Genomic DNA, 15,867 nt, shown 5'->3' on the forward strand with positions numbered 1-15,867 from the left:
TCTACATTGCAATAAATTACATAGGTTTGAAATGAATTTTTCCTCCTCCTCTAACGCAAATACTTAGTTCAGGCTAAAAATAATTGTAATATTATATTGTATAATGAATATACGTTGAATTAATAAAAGATAATGAAGAAAATATTACGGGAAGAAAAAATTGTTGACAGTTTCAGTGATTATATTTTTTTTGTATTGCCATGCTGGGGACTTCTTTTTAAGGGCAATGAAACATATTTTACAGATACAGATTAACAATTAACACTGATTTGATAATATTTGAGAATTTTAAAGTATGCACATTTAATTCTCATATTAAAGCTTTCATTTTATCAATGTAAGGGTTTTCATTTTATTTATTAATATGATGTAAAGAAGAAAAGCAGTCACCGCTTACCTCAAACGGAAAGCTGAAAATACGCGGCATCCTGAAACAAAGCGGAAACTTTATATAATATATAAAATTCAAGATGTTTAAAATGTTAATTGAGATGCCAGGGTTAAAAACGCAAGAAAAAAGTCCATATTTAAAACAGTGTTTCTGAAAGTAAGTTTTCTGGGGCTTCTAGTAAGAAAAATTCCTGCTGGATAGATTTGGAACCCTTCATCTTTATGTGAAAGTCCATGCATTAATAAACACTTAGCTAAACTCAATTTCAGTTCTTATGTGCAAACATCTTTCAAGTTCATTTAATAAAGAGCTTATAAATAATGGAAGCTTTCATTACCTGGACATTTAGAAAAGAATTTACTAAATTCTTCCTTAACATTTTGTACCAAATTTTGTAATACTCACCAATAAGGTGCCATAGTTTCTCTCTTCAAACACAGAAAGTAAAAACATAGCATACAATCAATCCTCCTAGAAAAGGAATTTATCGTACAGTACCCAGAAAAAAAAATTATTGCACTGCCCGGGAATCGAACCCGGGTCGCAAGAATGGGAATCTTGCATGATACCACTACACCAGCAGTGCCTCACTCGGCGATTCAATCTTAGTTTGTAAAGAAGTATACAGAATGAACTTCTTCTTTTTTTTCATACCATAAATCTTATAAATTATATTTTTTCCTTTTAACCCGGTTGAAATTATTATTAAAAAAAAAATAATGTGTGTAAAATAGAACAAAATTATTTTAGTGAAGATTCTTGTACAGTAATGTTGGCTAAGCTAATATACAGGACACCACCGTCAGCAGTCAGCACACTATCATTATCATATGATCCTAACCTCTAGGTTTTGCGTTACCTACTGCCCACCTTTGAAGGTATTTTTTTTTTTTTTTTAACCAATTTGTAGTGATAGCCAAAAAAAAAAACATTGTGCAGCTTAACAGAAATATGTACACAGTCTCTAAGGGTCCTAGCAAGATTGTAGCCAAAACACGAAGAGGTATGTACAATATGTTATTTTATGTGGCTATTTTCTTACAGTATTTTTCCATTATCATTTATTCCCAGTATTTCTAAACAATATTTTCTAGGCATAACGCAAAACTTGGAAAGGTTGGAAAATCTTAGAGATTCTAAAAAACCTCCAGAAGAAAATGTTTCCACAAATAGGTACATTGCAACCATTTATATATTTTAAGAAAATTTTGACTGTTTTGACATTGTCTGTTTGATTTTTTATTTTTTTTAGACTGATAAACTTATTTTAATATTTCAGTGTACCCAAACCTTATTTCCAACCTGTGAATGGCAAGAAATCACATACTTTGAGGTCCCCTCAAGAAGCAATCACTCCACAACATGAGGAAGTTATAAAATTTATTTATGACTGTAAGTTATGTATTTTAGTATTCAGTAAATTTATGAAGGAAGATAAATAGTTCACGTAGGAAAATTTATGTTTAGCGTGGACATCTGTGTGCAAGGAAGGAGAAGAAGACAGTTCTGTGGAAACAGATTTGCAAGGTAAAGAGATTCAAAATACGTTAACATTATGGGATGCTATAGAATCTACTGATACATAACTTTATTTACAAACCCATAAATTTTTTTAAAATCTGGAACCAAGCCTTTAGACTCAGATTATGTAATTCTCAATTTCGAAACAATAGTGTCAAATAAAGTAGTTTAGTGTTTCGCACGGTTAAGCACATACGTACATCATTTCCGCTATTTAGGTTCATTACATAATGTAAACTTCCGTAAGATCATTTATCCATTTGCGTGTGGTAAACTAAAAAGAAATTGGAATTATTACCTTTGATTTTTTTTATCAGGCTGCAAATATTGAATTTCTTGTTATGAGATGTAAAATTTAAGCACTCTTTTGAATATACTTAAATTTTTTAGTTAAAGATGTTACGTTTATGGTTTTAACTCTCATTGTATGTTTTTCGCAATACAATACAGATTTTAATAATTTTTATAGAGAGTTAGGACAATACATAATTTTCACTTTTTCTCATAAAGTGTTGTGAAAAAGGCAAATTTTTAAGTTTTAACCAAAAAATATTCATTTTTAAATTCCACGGAGTCTAAAAAAGTAGTTTATAGAAAAATGGTTTCTATTTGTATATTTTGTACACAAAATATTTTAAAAAACGTAAAGTCACAGGAAGATGAAACTTGATATTTCATTTAAGTCCCTCCAGAGACTAGAACCGTGCGATCAACTAAAATTCCAGTTTACTAAATGAAAATTCCTATTTGTTTTAAGGTTTTTCTCGAAAATGACCCAATTATTGTATTTTAAATCACATTAGGCGCCACGGTAGCCTAGCGGGTTAAGAGGCGAGACCTGCAAAAGCTAATATGCATTGTGGTAGTGGGTTCGATTCCCCGGTCTTAGGCCTTGTATTTTATTTAATGGTTAAATGAGAAATAGTAAAGTACGTTTGCTATTCGTCTCCGTCCACGACACCTAGTAAATGGTGGACGTTAAGCCCCTCCTGAAAAAATAGGCGATTACTTTACTTTTACTTTTTTTTTACTATATTTTAAATCATTAGGCGCGATAGAATTTGATGAAATTGATTCCCGGAGCTTTTTTTTTCGGTGCACTGCCTCAAGCCTTCGGACCGTATTATTTTTTTTCTTATAGATGCCATTGTCCATCAACTCACCGGACAGTTAGCTTTAAGAAGCTCGTAAGAAAAGGAAAAATCTAAGGGGCCAACATCTGGATTACATTCTTGAGCATCAAAAATATTACACGATAGAAATGATAAAATTGGGAAATTTTTTTTGGATTGCTGTTTTTTTTAAAGTGTTGTTAAAAAATTCTTGCTTTTATAAAGTTCTAATTTACATACTTGTTCCGTTATAATTTACAGGATCACCTAGAATAGTTTATTACGAAGGAAGTGAGCCTAGTCTGGTTTTACAAGGTCAGTTAATTAACTATTTAATTTTAGGCAATAACAAAAATTGGTATTCTAAGGTTCATACTTGTCTAGCTTCCATAAAACTATATTTTTATAGAAAATTAATTTATTTCTTGATTTTTCATTAAAAATGACACCGTTTATGGTAAAAACTAAATTAAAAACATTTGATATTTAAATTTTGTTACAGATTTCAAACCTTTTGATCTTGAATCTTGGTGGGGAAAACGTCTATTCAACACCATAACCAAGTCGATACCATGAACATCAGACAGATTGTACTGGCCCTTAAGTACCAAGGAGGGCTTAACATTTCAAACTCCTTCCTCACCACTCTGGGATCCATTTCGTTTCCTTTTTATTCTCTCAAGATGCTGACTTCAGGAAAAAAAAAAAAGAAAGTTTTTCTTTTTTTTCTGATAATGATAAATTAATATCTTTTTTTTTTATTCCCCATAATCTGAACATAAAGCTACCAGAGAAAAGAAGTGCAAACAACCAGAGTGTAAAAGAAAAGTCTGTTACCGGCCTTTTAATTAGAAGGAGTTAACCAAGACAATATTTAGGATTAGTTATTGATGTATGTATATGTTTTATACATATGGTATATCTTAATATATACAAATTCACCGACAGAGACTCCTAGAACTTCAAAATGGTACTCTTGGCCATATTGCTTAGAGAGTATCCATTTTATTTAGAGTGTCCATCGGTATAGTCCAATCGTGTAAAGTAGTCGCCATTAGAGTTGCATGTTTTATTAGTTGTTGATCTTTTTGTTGTTTTTTTTTTACAACTTTGTTGGATAAAAAAAAGTCCGGTGCCCTTTTAAACTACCTTATAAGGCAACTCATTCCAATTTTTATAATGAAAAAGTTATTTTTCTAAAAAAATAAAATAAAAGTTGCATGTGATTTAAGATGGTTTAGTTTTTTTAGGGTACTGTATATAAGTAATGTTGTTCTCAGAACACTTTCTAGAGAAAGTAAAGCGAGGTAAATGTAGTTTTTTACCACGCTAGCAATGTGATAAAACGTTTTTACTGTGCGTTATAATATATAAAGTTGTTAATTGTTCCTCCATTCTGCTGTCAGAACAGCAAATATCAAAAGAGGCAGTCAGAATTGAATAAATGTTGCTTTATAAATTTCTCGCATTTAATTCTAAATACCCCACTTTCTATTTAAATAAATAAATGTAGTATTTTTATTGTTAATTTTTTTAAACATGGTTTTCAATTTTTTTCTGTCTAATATTCGGTAAGCCATACTGCTACTGATCATTGAAAATATAATATCAAATGGTTATAATTGTAGAGTATAGGTTATCTTTTATTAGGTGACATTCAAAAGTAAAAAAGATTATTGCCAATTTCAGTCCAACCAGTTTAGATTGAAGTGGACGATGATCTTTCTTCCCTTTGAAATAATTTTACGTAGTTAAACTATTAAAAGCATTCAATTTTTGTTAATAAGAAAATTAAAGAAGTGCTTTTTATTTATTAAAATAGTAGAGCAGTTTTAGATGTGCTTGTAGTCATATAAATAAGGAAAAGGTTAGAGGTAATGATTATAGTAAAAAAATCGTACGTTTTTTTTTGTTTGGTGAACTGTTAAATGAAAATTTGTGTAACACTGGTTGAGAAAAGTTTACAAAAAAGGTAACAAGAAAAGAAGAACAACAACAATTTCTGAACATGCCGTTTTTGCTCATTTTCGGCAACTTTTTTTTCCCCGAAATCTATCAAATCTGGGTTGTTGCAAAAAAAAAAATTACAGTTACAAAGGGAGGGTTTTCCCTATATTTTAAAGAAATTTGGGAATTTTCATCTTTTACAGAAAAAGAGAAGAAAAATTTCACGCTTTTTCTAGCAGTTTTTGATGATGAACCCTTCATAAAACTGTCCTACCGGACTATTTTAATAATTGAATAAGATTATTTGCTATTTTGATGCAGACTTATTGTAAATTAAGAGAAAGCACTTAAATGAGCACTCAATTTGGGAAATGAAATTTTACTACTGAAACATCACTAAATAAATAAATATATCTACTAGTATCCCAGCAGAATATGATTATCTCAGGAAGTGAAAAAGAGTTGTTTCTTTAACAATTAAAACAAAAAATTATAATTAAAATAATTACAAAACTAAGGACTAAGTTTTTTAAAAATTACATCGCTGACGAGAAGCTCACAAAACCTTTTCTTGGCAACTTTTGTTCAGCCCTCAGATACAAGGACTGTTCCAAGTGTAGATGTATACCGAGAAAATCTGCTTAGCAGAGTTAGTTAACATGTACATTGACCTTTAAAAAGTAGTTCACTACCGAGGGTATTTCATGAAGCGATTTCCCTCGTCAATGTATATTGATCGACCTTCAGTCTTTCAAATCTAACTGGAACCAACCATCCCAATTGAGATAATTTTCAGATACTAAACCAAATGGATAATGTTAACTAAACCTTTTAGATGGAATGGACTTACCTTAAATGACCTACTTAAACTGATTTTCTTCTAATAGTACTTGGTTTCACTACTATAAACAATTAAAACTTGAGTGAAACAGTCGCCCCAGGAAGGCCCCCAAGAAATCAATTTTATTGCAAGTATTTCAATCAAAAGCAATAAGTGTTTAGCTTATAGATCGGTTCATATATAAGTCGTTCATGAGATTCAGATTTGCGACAAGACGATTTCCTTCAAACACGGAATTTTGTCATTTAATTCACATTTTACCATTTACAATTTTTTAAACAGAGGAGTCAAAAATTCAAAATGAGTTCCATAAATCTTGTATGATGTTTCTAGGAAAATGTATTGCAGATATAGTCATTCATTAAGCTAAAATCGAATAAGATTTAATAGCATAATTTAATATATCTTTACGATAATACATTCAAATGAAAGAAAATTTAAGGCGGATGCCTTAACTTTTGATGACAATTTTTTAAGGAATTAAAAAAGATATATTTGTTCACAAATAGAATTTATTTAAATATTATTACATAAGATCGTAAAACGTACGGACCCTCCCACTTGTCAGACGCATGCGATTTGCATTTGCACAATTGACACCGATTTATGAAGGACAGTGAGTGACAGGTTACAAAAGGGTGTTACAAATTTTATGTATCTCTTTACATGTAAGATAGCTAATTTCATTTGATTGTGCAATTTTGTGATCAGATCAGTAATTGTTTCATTTGAGTACTAGTGATTAGTGTATTATCTTTACAGAATTGTTTTTAACTGGAGAAGGTTATGTTTTTTTAGAGTACTTAGTCAATTCATTTTTTTTTTGTGTGTGTGAAATAAAAGTCTATTGTGGCAATGTTGAGCGCTTAAAAATGAGGCATTATTTAGTGAAGACATTGTTAACTTGTGGATTTTTAATATTTTACTTCAGTACAGTGGTACGAGGAGATGTTTCGACCAGTACTCCAGAACATAATAATGTAACACTTCCTGATGTTAAGAGTAAAATTGTTTTAGGAAATCAAAGCTTATCAACAAATTTTTCAGTAACTTCTCCAAAAACGGTTAACAATTCATCGAAACCATTGTTAAATAAGAATATAACACGAGTGCAGGTTATCGATTCAAATAGCAACAGCCAATTTAATATAACATATTTTTCCAACAATAAAGAAAAACCAGAAGTAAAAGTTGAGAAAATCGAGAAAGGAACTGGAGAAACGAAAGAGATTATCCCGTCAGTTGCTCCTATTTCTACAACTGCGAAGAGTAATGTTTCCACCACAGCTACAACAACTATTAGCACTACAACACCAAAACCAATAAATACAACCACAGCAGCTCCTAATGAACCGGTTTTGCCTGAAAAAGGTTCAGCTGAAGCTGAGCATAACAGTTCTATGGCTATTTTCTTTGTACTCTGTGTGTTGGCGCTTGGAATAATTTTAATACATTTCATGCTAATGACAAACTTCTCATACTTGCCAGAGAGTGTAGCAATAGTCTTTTTAGGGGCACTAATAGGATTAGTTATAAATTTGATGTCTGACCAAAATATTGGCAATTGGAGAAAAGAAGAAGCATTTTCACCCACAGCTTTTTTTCTTGTACTTCTCCCACCAATTATATTTGAATCTGGTTATAATTTACACAAGGGAAACTTCTTTCAAAATATTGGTTCTATTTTAGTTTTTGCCATAGCTGGTACAACAATTTCAGCATTGATAATTGGTGGAGGAATCTATCTTTTGGGACTTGCTCAGGTAGCTTATAAGTTAAGCTTTATGGAAAGTTTTGCATTTGGTTCATTAATTTCTGCTGTAGATCCTGTAGCCACAGTAGCTATTTTCCATGCTTTGGATGTTGATCCAGTTTTGAATATGTTAGTTTTTGGAGAAAGTATACTTAACGATGCTATCGCTATAGTGTTAACTACTTCTGTTTTTGAGTCAAGCAATCCAAAAATGTCATCATCAGAAGCTGTACTAACAGGAATCAATAAATTTTGTCTTATGTTCTTTGCATCGGCCGGCATTGGTGTTGTGTTTGCTTTAATGAGTGCTTTATTGCTTAAACATGTTGATTTAAGAAAAAATCCATCTTTAGAATTTGGAATGATGTTAGTTTTTACGTATGCTCCTTACGCACTTGCTGAAGGAATACATTTATCAGGTAATTCTGTTTTTTTATTCAATGTTGTTTTCAAATATGATTTTTGGTAATTAACTAGTTTATTTATTTTTTTAAAGGGATAATGGCGATACTTTTTTGTGGTATCGTAATGTCTCATTACACTCACTACAATCTGTCAACTGTAACCCAAATTACGATGCAACAAACCATGAGAACGCTTTCCTTTATTGCTGAGACCTGTGTTTTTGCATATTTGGGTTTGGCCATATTTTCATTCAGACACAGAGTGGAACTGGCTTTGGTTGTATGGAGTTTAGTACTTTGTCTGATTGGAAGAGCATGTAACATATTTCCTTTAGCACTTCTAGTGAACAGATTTCGGGAGCATAAGATCACGAAGAAAATGATGTTCATCATGTGGTTTAGTGGTTAGTTAATTTAAATATAATATTTTATACCTTAAATTAGGACGCATTAAGTCTTACAATAATTAATTTATTTTATAAAAGGTAATTTTCAAATCAGAAAGTCTAGAAAATATAATGCCTACTTAAATGAATTTAAAGTTCTCTTTTTGTATTTTAGGCTTGAGAGGTGCAATTTCATATGCTTTGTCACTTCATTTAGAATTTAGTGACGAAACTAGGCATGTTATTATAACCACCACCCTTATAATAGTTCTTGTCACTACACTCATTTTTGGAGGTGCTACAATGCCCTTGATGAAGGTTAGTTAAATTGATTAAATTTTCACATAATACTTCTTCACTCCAGCAGTGTTGTTAAGTACTAGATTGGAAGGAAAGATTTGCTGCTTTAAGGTGGTATACTTTGAAGTTGCATAATACAAATAATACCCACTATTTGATTAATCGAAATAAGCACTATTTAGCATGTGAGCATTCTTTGCCATCAAGTTTATTTTTCCCCTAAAACTGTAAAAATAGGGTTCTCAGGATTCAGGGAATACGATGAATACCGTTTATGCTTAGTACTTAATGATGAAGGACCTACCAATATATCTAGTTGCTTATAAAGATTATAATTCGTTGGCGTACGTTGTGAAACTCTTACTTGTACAGTACGATCGGTGTCCAAAGCCGAAGCGTTTCCAGTAAATTTCGACGATTTCTTGATGATAAGGGTCTGCCTTGATTGCTTTACCTATTATAGTAAAATTTATAGGAAAGATATATTGTGTATACTTTCGTGTGGGAACCAATTTTCATAATGAGGCATGATTTGTAATAATAATAATTGGTTGACGGTCCGAAAGTGTCCGTGTGTTATGTTTTAGTGAATAATCATCTAAACATTCTGAATACCCCAAAAAAAAAAAATTATAATGGATCTTTTTATTGCTTAAAACAAGTAAGTAAAACAAACCTCAGATGTAGAAATAGTTGCCGATTATTCAAGTGGTACGCACTTATCTCGTGTTTATTGTTTATTTTTAGAATTCACTTCAAACTTTTGACATCAATGCTATGGCTAACAATTGGTAGCTTCGCGATTACTTGAATTGTTTGAGGCGTTCTTGTCCTTTAGTTGCCACAATTAACGTGAGGGTTATCTTCCAAGATCAAAAATCTACTGACAGTAATATTTGGGTTTAACGTTGCACAATGACTACTGTCGCCGTAAACAGCATAAGTAAGGGATATCCAATGGGGATATCATCCGATTATCTATAGCAGTATAATAAAATGTTTGCGAGATTATAAAATACATATTTACTGCCATGATTCCAAATTGTTTAGTACATGTTTCAGGGAGGGATACTTGAATTCCAATGAATAGTTTAAAGCTTTTCAGAAAAAAAAACAAATCATTTTAATACTTTGCAAGGTCTAAAGACCCCTTTTAATATTAGGATCTAAAAATCTTATTCCAAAAAAGTTGTGCCTTACATTTGTGAAAAAATAATAACAAATGAAGAAATGCAGAATTTTTGGTTTTCAAAAGTTGTTTTGGTTTTTTCAGCTGTTGCAAGGAAGTAAGAAACCAACCGGAAATCAAAGAAGAAGGAAGAGAAAAGAAAAAGCTTTATCACTCAGCAAAACAAAAGAATGGGTAATTGATTTTTTTTTTTTATAATGAAATTAGCTAATCAAGTGATGTTACCTACCTTTTAGGGACAAAAACACAAGATAACTCAAAAGTTAAATTTACGAACACATCTCTTTATTTCACAATTGTTTGATGGTTTGATTACATGAAATACATAACAGATAACACAATTATTAAGTTCAGGCACACAGTTGTTTTAAATAAGCACACAACTAATAAAAGAAACATAGGGTTCACATAGAACATACACTGGGCCAAAAAAGTCTGTGAACACTAACCTAAATTTTATTACTTTTATTATTATCTTATTAGAAACTTCTTTTATTTTCAAATGAAATATACTATTCGATAGAGAGAAACCAGAGTTTTTCATTTTATATTCAATCTTTTATTTTTGTTCAGCAGGAATATCACAATTAAATGTTTAACAAAACAACACCCCAAACGAATGCAAAAAAAGTCTGTGAACACTTTGCAGATAATAAATCATTCTTACACATTGTACGTGAATTATAAATTTTAAAAACTTGTAGGACCTCCTATGTTCCTAATCACTTCCAACAAACGAGCTTTCATCGATCCTAATAATTTTGTGGTCGTCAATGTTGGCATTTTATCCCACTCTTCTAAAATAGCGTTTTTTAGTTGTTCACGGTTTCTTATTCCTCGTTTATTTATTTCGCGGCTGATTTCATCCCACAAATGTTCTATTGGGTTAAGGTCTGGCATTTGTGGAGGGGTGTTTAGGCGCCAGAGTGTATTATTTAAAAGCCATTCCCGAGTTTTTGGTGCGGTATGTTTCGGGTCATTGTCTTGTTGGAAGACAAACGTTCCCTCCAACCCTAATTTTTTTGAATTTTCTTTTAAATTGCGTCTTAATATATCCACATACACATATTGGTCCATCATACCATTAATTAGATCTAACTTGCCCACTCCTTTAGCACTCATGCACCCCACACCAGAATGTTGCCTCCCCCATGCTTAAAAGTAGGCTTCATATTTTTCATTTTCATAGCTTCATTTCTTTTTTGCCACACTTTTTGTCGTCAATCAGACCCACATACATTGAATTTCGACTCATCTGAAAAGATTACGGTTTCTCAGAAACTAGAAGGCTTAGAAACATATTCTTTCGCGAAATCCAATCGGCGGTTACTATTTATTTTATTGATTAAAGGTTTTTTCCTCGGGACTCGACCGCAATAATCGTATTCATGTAATTTATTTCTAATTGTATGTGGTGTTACGCTTACACATAACCACTTGATAATTCTTGACTGATTTTTTGAGCGCTTGTCCTGGGTTCTTCTCGAACAGACTTCAGAATTTGCCGTTTATGAAAGGAATTAAGTTTTGGTGGCCGTCCACTGCGTGGCCTACTAATCACATTTCCGTACTTTTTAATTATATTATGCACCGTTGAAGGGTTTTTTTGAACTATCTTCCCTATTTCTCGAATACTTTTTCTTTCATTTCGCAACGTCACAATAAGTTCTCGAATTGGTCTGGGAACTTCCATATTAGTGGTTAAATATGTACTAATTAGATTATTTATTCACAAAACTGACTGTAGTGGTTTCTACAATACAATAGAGAACTTTGAATTGAAACTTTATTCAATCGTTTTTCTGTTTGTTATCTTAATGTTTTTACATATTTATACAGCTGTTCACAGACTTTTTTTGCATTCGTTTGGGGTGTTGTTTTGTTAAACATTTAATTGTGATATTCCTGCTGAACAAAAATAAAAGATTGAATATAAAATGAAAAACTCTGGTTTCTCTCTATCGAATAGTATATTTCATTTGAAAATAAAAGAAGTTTCTAATAAGATAATAATAAAAGTAATAAAATTTAGGTTAGTGTTCACAGACTTTTTTGGCCCAGTGTACATATTTCAACAATCGCCAGTGCAAAAATATACAATATGAAAAACCATTAACCATAACCATACAACTACCTTTTTCCCACGTCAAAACTCGTACATTCTATATAAGCAGTGTTGCCACACATTTTTTTTCTTTTTTTTGTTATTTATTGTAAAATTCGGCATTTTATTACCAGGGCCAAGCAATAGATTCAGAACATCTTTCAGAGTATACAGAAGAAGAAAATTTAGAAGTAAATTTCCTGCAAACCAGGATAAGAGGGTTCGCCAAATGGGATTATAAATATTTTATACCTTTTTTCACTAGAAGATTCACTCAACAGGTGCGCTTAATTAATTTTTTTTAAGACAAAAATGTGTCCTATGAAGGTTATAAATTACTAGGCTATCCAAAAATTGTTTGTTTCTTTGTTACAGGAGTTAAAGGATTGTAAATCCCAAATGACTGATTTGACAAACCAATGGTACCAAGCAATCAGGGTTTCACCTAATGAATCTGATGACGAAAGAACAGCCAGCTGACAGTTAGATAATCCGTTTGCTCCGCCCAGGATTTAAGGTTTTTTTTTGTTTTTGTTTTTTCAATCACACCAAGTCTTTGGGGGATCAATGTGTTAGTGATATAATTTATTGAAGTAAAAGTAAGTGAACTAATCGCCTATTATTTATTTATTTATTTATTTTTAAAGACAACGTTTAACGTCTACCAAATTAAGTGTCATGGAGGGCGAGTAAAAAAAGCTCTTTATTTTCCATTCAAAATTTTTCCAACAAATGAAAGTATAGGTGCATTCAGGACTTGCCCAACTGGGACTTCCCCTTACTAGATTGGTCTCACAACCATTACATCCTGATATATATATACAGGGTGGGGCAAAAGGTATGGACCGGTTTTAAAGGGATGTAAAACAAACACAATTCAATTTACAGTAATTATGTTTATATTGTTTAATTCAGTACAGAATCTAGTTTTTTACATTAAGTTTGAAAGATGATATCACGTAGGTGGCGGCCGTCAGCCGCGATGCACTCTTGAAGGCGAATTCTGAAGTTTGCGATGCACATTTCGATGGGTATTGCCGTAACTTTCTCTCTGATTCTGTCCTTAAGTTCTTCCTGGGACGATGTTTAAAAACTTTTTCCTTAATGTACCCCCAAGGGAAAAAAAAAAAAAAATGCTCAAACCTGGTGAGCGCGCAGGCCACTCCACGTCACCCCTCAAAGAGAACACTTGCCTCAATCTCGCCATTGAAATCCTAGCAGTGTGGGATATAGCCCCGTCCTGTTGGAACCAGATGTCTCCCAGATTAGTTGCTTCACTCGAATTCTTCCAGCTCAGGTTCAAAAAAACTCTTCCAACATTGTCACATAGCGCTCAGCGGTGACAGTGACGGTTCGCTCATTATCCTCGAAAAAGTAAGGACCAATAATCCCAAATTGGGATACAGTCACTTCAGTATCCCAGGAAGAACTTAAGGATAGAATCAGAGAGGAAGTTACGGCAATACCCATCGAAATGTGCAGAAGAGCGGTTGAAAACTTCAGAATTCGCCTTCAAGAGTGGATCGCGGCTGACGGCCGCCACCTACGTGATATCATATTTCAAACTTAATGTAAAAAAAACTAGATTCTGTACTGAATTAAACAATATAAACATAATTTCTGTAAGTTGAATTGTTTTTGTTTTACATCCCTTTAAAACCGGTTCATACCTTTTGCCCCACCCTGTATTATTTAAATAGAAAAGTTCTCCAATTTTTCCAGTAAAACCAGTAAATACGGAGGAATAAAACAGCTGTCTGGATCTAAATATTAACCCACTCAGCTGTCAGCTGTTCTCTAGCTTGTCTGGTGATACCCATTCATTTCATGTATTAATATCTACAGAACCAATTTATTGTATAATTGCTATATTATTTGCAGATAAACCATGGCTTATGTTTACTAATAATGGGGCTAATTCAAATATATGTTAGTATCTAAAAAAATTAAAATGCTGATATAAAATAAGAAATTACAAAATAAAATTACAACACTATATCGCTGCATTACTAAATTACATTACTAACTACATTTCCTATAAGTTTGATTATTATTTATAAGGTTATTTTAATTTATGTAAAACTTATAATTTCCTATCTTTTTCTCTTTTTTTTCGGAAAAGTGGGTTAACTATGTGGAAAATTAGAGACAGAAAATTGAATTCAAAAGTGACTAGAAAATGGTTTAAGAATTAAAATCTTTTCTCGGTATTTTTATAGTGCGCCACTCTAATAATTGGGGTTGAAGAAAAAAAAAATTACTTGGATATATTTTACTTTAATAAATATTTCACTTTTCTCCAAATTCATGTCTAAGAACAATTGAAAACATGAAAATCATGGTTTCTGTTTGTTAGTATGTTATCGCTGCGAGGTGTCAAGTCGCATTTTACAAACATATGTTCTTTTATAAGTGGTACAACATGATTATATTCCCAACATATTTCTTCTTTTTTGTTTTTTCTAGCATTCAGCAATTTATTCTAGGATCATAGAAAACTCACGGTGAGCGTTCCGCACCCGTTTTTTTTTTTTTTTTTTGGATGAAACAATAAGCGATTACTTTACCTACTTTTGCTTTACATATTATTTAAAAACTTAACTTCAAAGTTACTTTTAAAGCAAACTTCTTCGAAGCAGTAAAAACGACAAAACCTTAATACTACTTACTAGAGCTGTATCTTTTAATAACTTTGTAAAGTTCAATCCTGAAATTACCTTTGAAAAAGAAGAAGAAGAAGAAGAAAAGTATTTGTTTTGCTTGATCGTCGTCGCATAATCGTTTAAACGATTAATGTTTCGTAATAATTCGTAACGTAAAATTAGGTCATCAGCTTTATTTGTGAATACTAAAGTGTCCTGTAAATGTTGCTGATTTTGCTGCATTATACCACCATTTTTTCTCATTTTGACTGCCTCAATTTACTTTGAAACTAGAGAAGTATTGTTTACTTTCTTAGAATAGCCTTAGTAGACGATTTTTAGCCTATTATTTTCCTCCATGCTACTAAATCCTAGTACGAAAAAAAACTAGGCCCCCCTTACATGTTTACTTGAAGAAAAAAAAAAAATTGTAGGATCAGCACGGTCTCGGTTCCTTCAATTTCATTTTTTTAAAAAGTTTTTAATTTAATTTAATTTTTTACTGCGCTTTCAAGTCTTTGTCCGTTACTTTTTCCTAAAAGTGTCCATTACTCATAAGGCTCAATGAAAATCGAAATCAGCTGTTCTGGTTACATGTCTGGGTATAAGAAGAATCAGCTGTTCTATCACAGCTGGTATAAGAAACAAAACATTCTAATATTTAAATGGCAATCCTATAAAATTGTGTGTTCAACCTTGTGAAGCTTTTTTTTTTTTATTGGTGTAAGATTTTTATTAAGCAAAATTAAAAATTGTGTTGATTTTTAAAAATTTAGCCACTTTATTGGTTACTTGAAAGTTTAGAGGTAGTGATAAAATTATTACTTAAAAAAAAAAGTTAGGTGTAATTCTAGATTGATTTTAATTACAAAAAAAGGTAAGATGATAAATTTAAACAAAAAAAAATAAAAGAAAACAGTATTAAATTATATTTAAATTTAATTGTTTCTATATATTATAAATAATCTTAACCTAGTCAAAAAAACATTTCTAGACTCATTAAAAGTCATACACTTTTATTTCTCCAGAGGAACCTTCTAATTGTATGAATAGTTTACTTTAGTTACTATTTATTGTTGTTGTGGTTATAAATATCTGTTGAGGGATTATGACAGTGTCTTTCGGTGTTAGAATTTTCAACTTATAATAAATTAGTAAAAAATTAAAATCGCTTTATTAACATTAATGCCCCTTTTTCGATCTTCATTAAAATGAAGTATCATAATTTAGATTTCATTACAAATTTTAATTAATTTTTTTTTTCCCTGTACGAAATG

General features: G+C 31.4%; 2 protein-coding genes and 1 non-coding gene across 5 annotated transcripts; 2 read left to right on the top strand and 1 right to left on the bottom strand.

The window, feature by feature from the left end:
- Positions 1 to 906: 906 nt before the first annotated feature.
- Positions 907 to 977, bottom strand: TRNAG-CCC (transfer RNA glycine (anticodon CCC)). Its single transcript has one exon. It is a non-coding gene; the product is annotated as a tRNA-Gly (tRNA).
- A 215-nt stretch (positions 978 to 1,192) lies between these two features.
- On the top strand, positions 1,193 to 4,483 carry LOC141446167 (MAPK regulated corepressor interacting protein 2-like). Its single transcript, XM_074112639.1, has 6 exons — positions 1,193 to 1,394; positions 1,486 to 1,564; positions 1,671 to 1,783; positions 1,859 to 1,918; positions 3,286 to 3,339; positions 3,527 to 4,483. The coding sequence occupies exons 1-6, from the start codon at positions 1,343 to 1,345 to the stop codon at positions 3,598 to 3,600; spliced, it is 432 nt and encodes a 143-aa protein (XP_073968740.1). The 5' UTR covers positions 1,193 to 1,342; the 3' UTR covers positions 3,601 to 4,483.
- Positions 4,484 to 6,386: 1,903 nt separating this feature from the next.
- On the top strand, positions 6,387 to 14,509 carry Nhe1 (Na[+]/H[+] hydrogen exchanger 1). 3 transcript variants are annotated; one of them, XM_074112625.1, is made up of 7 exons: positions 6,387 to 7,984; positions 8,062 to 8,373; positions 8,531 to 8,673; positions 9,929 to 10,018; positions 12,083 to 12,229; positions 12,324 to 12,465; positions 13,830 to 14,509. In XM_074112625.1, the coding sequence occupies exons 1-6, from the start codon at positions 6,685 to 6,687 to the stop codon at positions 12,426 to 12,428; spliced, it is 2,097 nt and encodes a 698-aa protein (XP_073968726.1). In that variant the 5' UTR covers positions 6,387 to 6,684; the 3' UTR covers positions 12,429 to 12,465; positions 13,830 to 14,509. The 3 variants fall into 3 exon arrangements, with proteins under 3 accessions (XP_073968726.1, XP_073968727.1, XP_073968725.1); XM_074112626.1 differs by having other exon boundaries at positions 14,415 to 14,509; XM_074112624.1 differs by having other exon boundaries at positions 12,324 to 14,509.
- The last annotated feature ends 1,358 nt before the right edge of the window (positions 14,510 to 15,867 follow it).

This window comes from Rhodnius prolixus, unplaced genomic scaffold (genome assembly GCF_049639745.1).
Source record: "Rhodnius prolixus isolate KJV_2025 unplaced genomic scaffold, Rpr scaffold_1, whole genome shotgun sequence".
In the NCBI taxonomy this organism is placed as follows: Eukaryota; Metazoa; Arthropoda; class Insecta; order Hemiptera; family Reduviidae; genus Rhodnius; species Rhodnius prolixus.

Excerpts from the sequence above, each read along its gene's own strand:
- LOC141446167 (XM_074112639.1), top strand. The coding sequence starts at position 1,343 with ATGTACACAGTCTCTAAGGGTCCTAGCAAGATTGTAGCCAAAACACGA. Across the intron at positions 1,565-1,670 it reads GAAAATGTTTCCACAAATAG|TGTACCCAAACCTTATTTCC; the intron begins GTACATTGCAAC and ends TTAATATTTCAG. Across the intron at positions 1,919-3,285 it reads TGTGGAAACAGATTTGCAAG|GATCACCTAGAATAGTTTAT; the intron begins GTAAAGAGATTC and ends TATAATTTACAG.
- Nhe1 (XM_074112624.1), top strand. The coding sequence starts at position 6,685 with ATGAGGCATTATTTAGTGAAGACATTGTTAACTTGTGGATTTTTAATA. Across the intron at positions 7,985-8,061 it reads TGAAGGAATACATTTATCAG|GGATAATGGCGATACTTTTT; the intron begins GTAATTCTGTTT and ends ATTTTTTTAAAG. Across the intron at positions 10,019-12,082 it reads TCAGCAAAACAAAAGAATGG|GGCCAAGCAATAGATTCAGA; the intron begins GTAATTGATTTT and ends TTTTATTACCAG.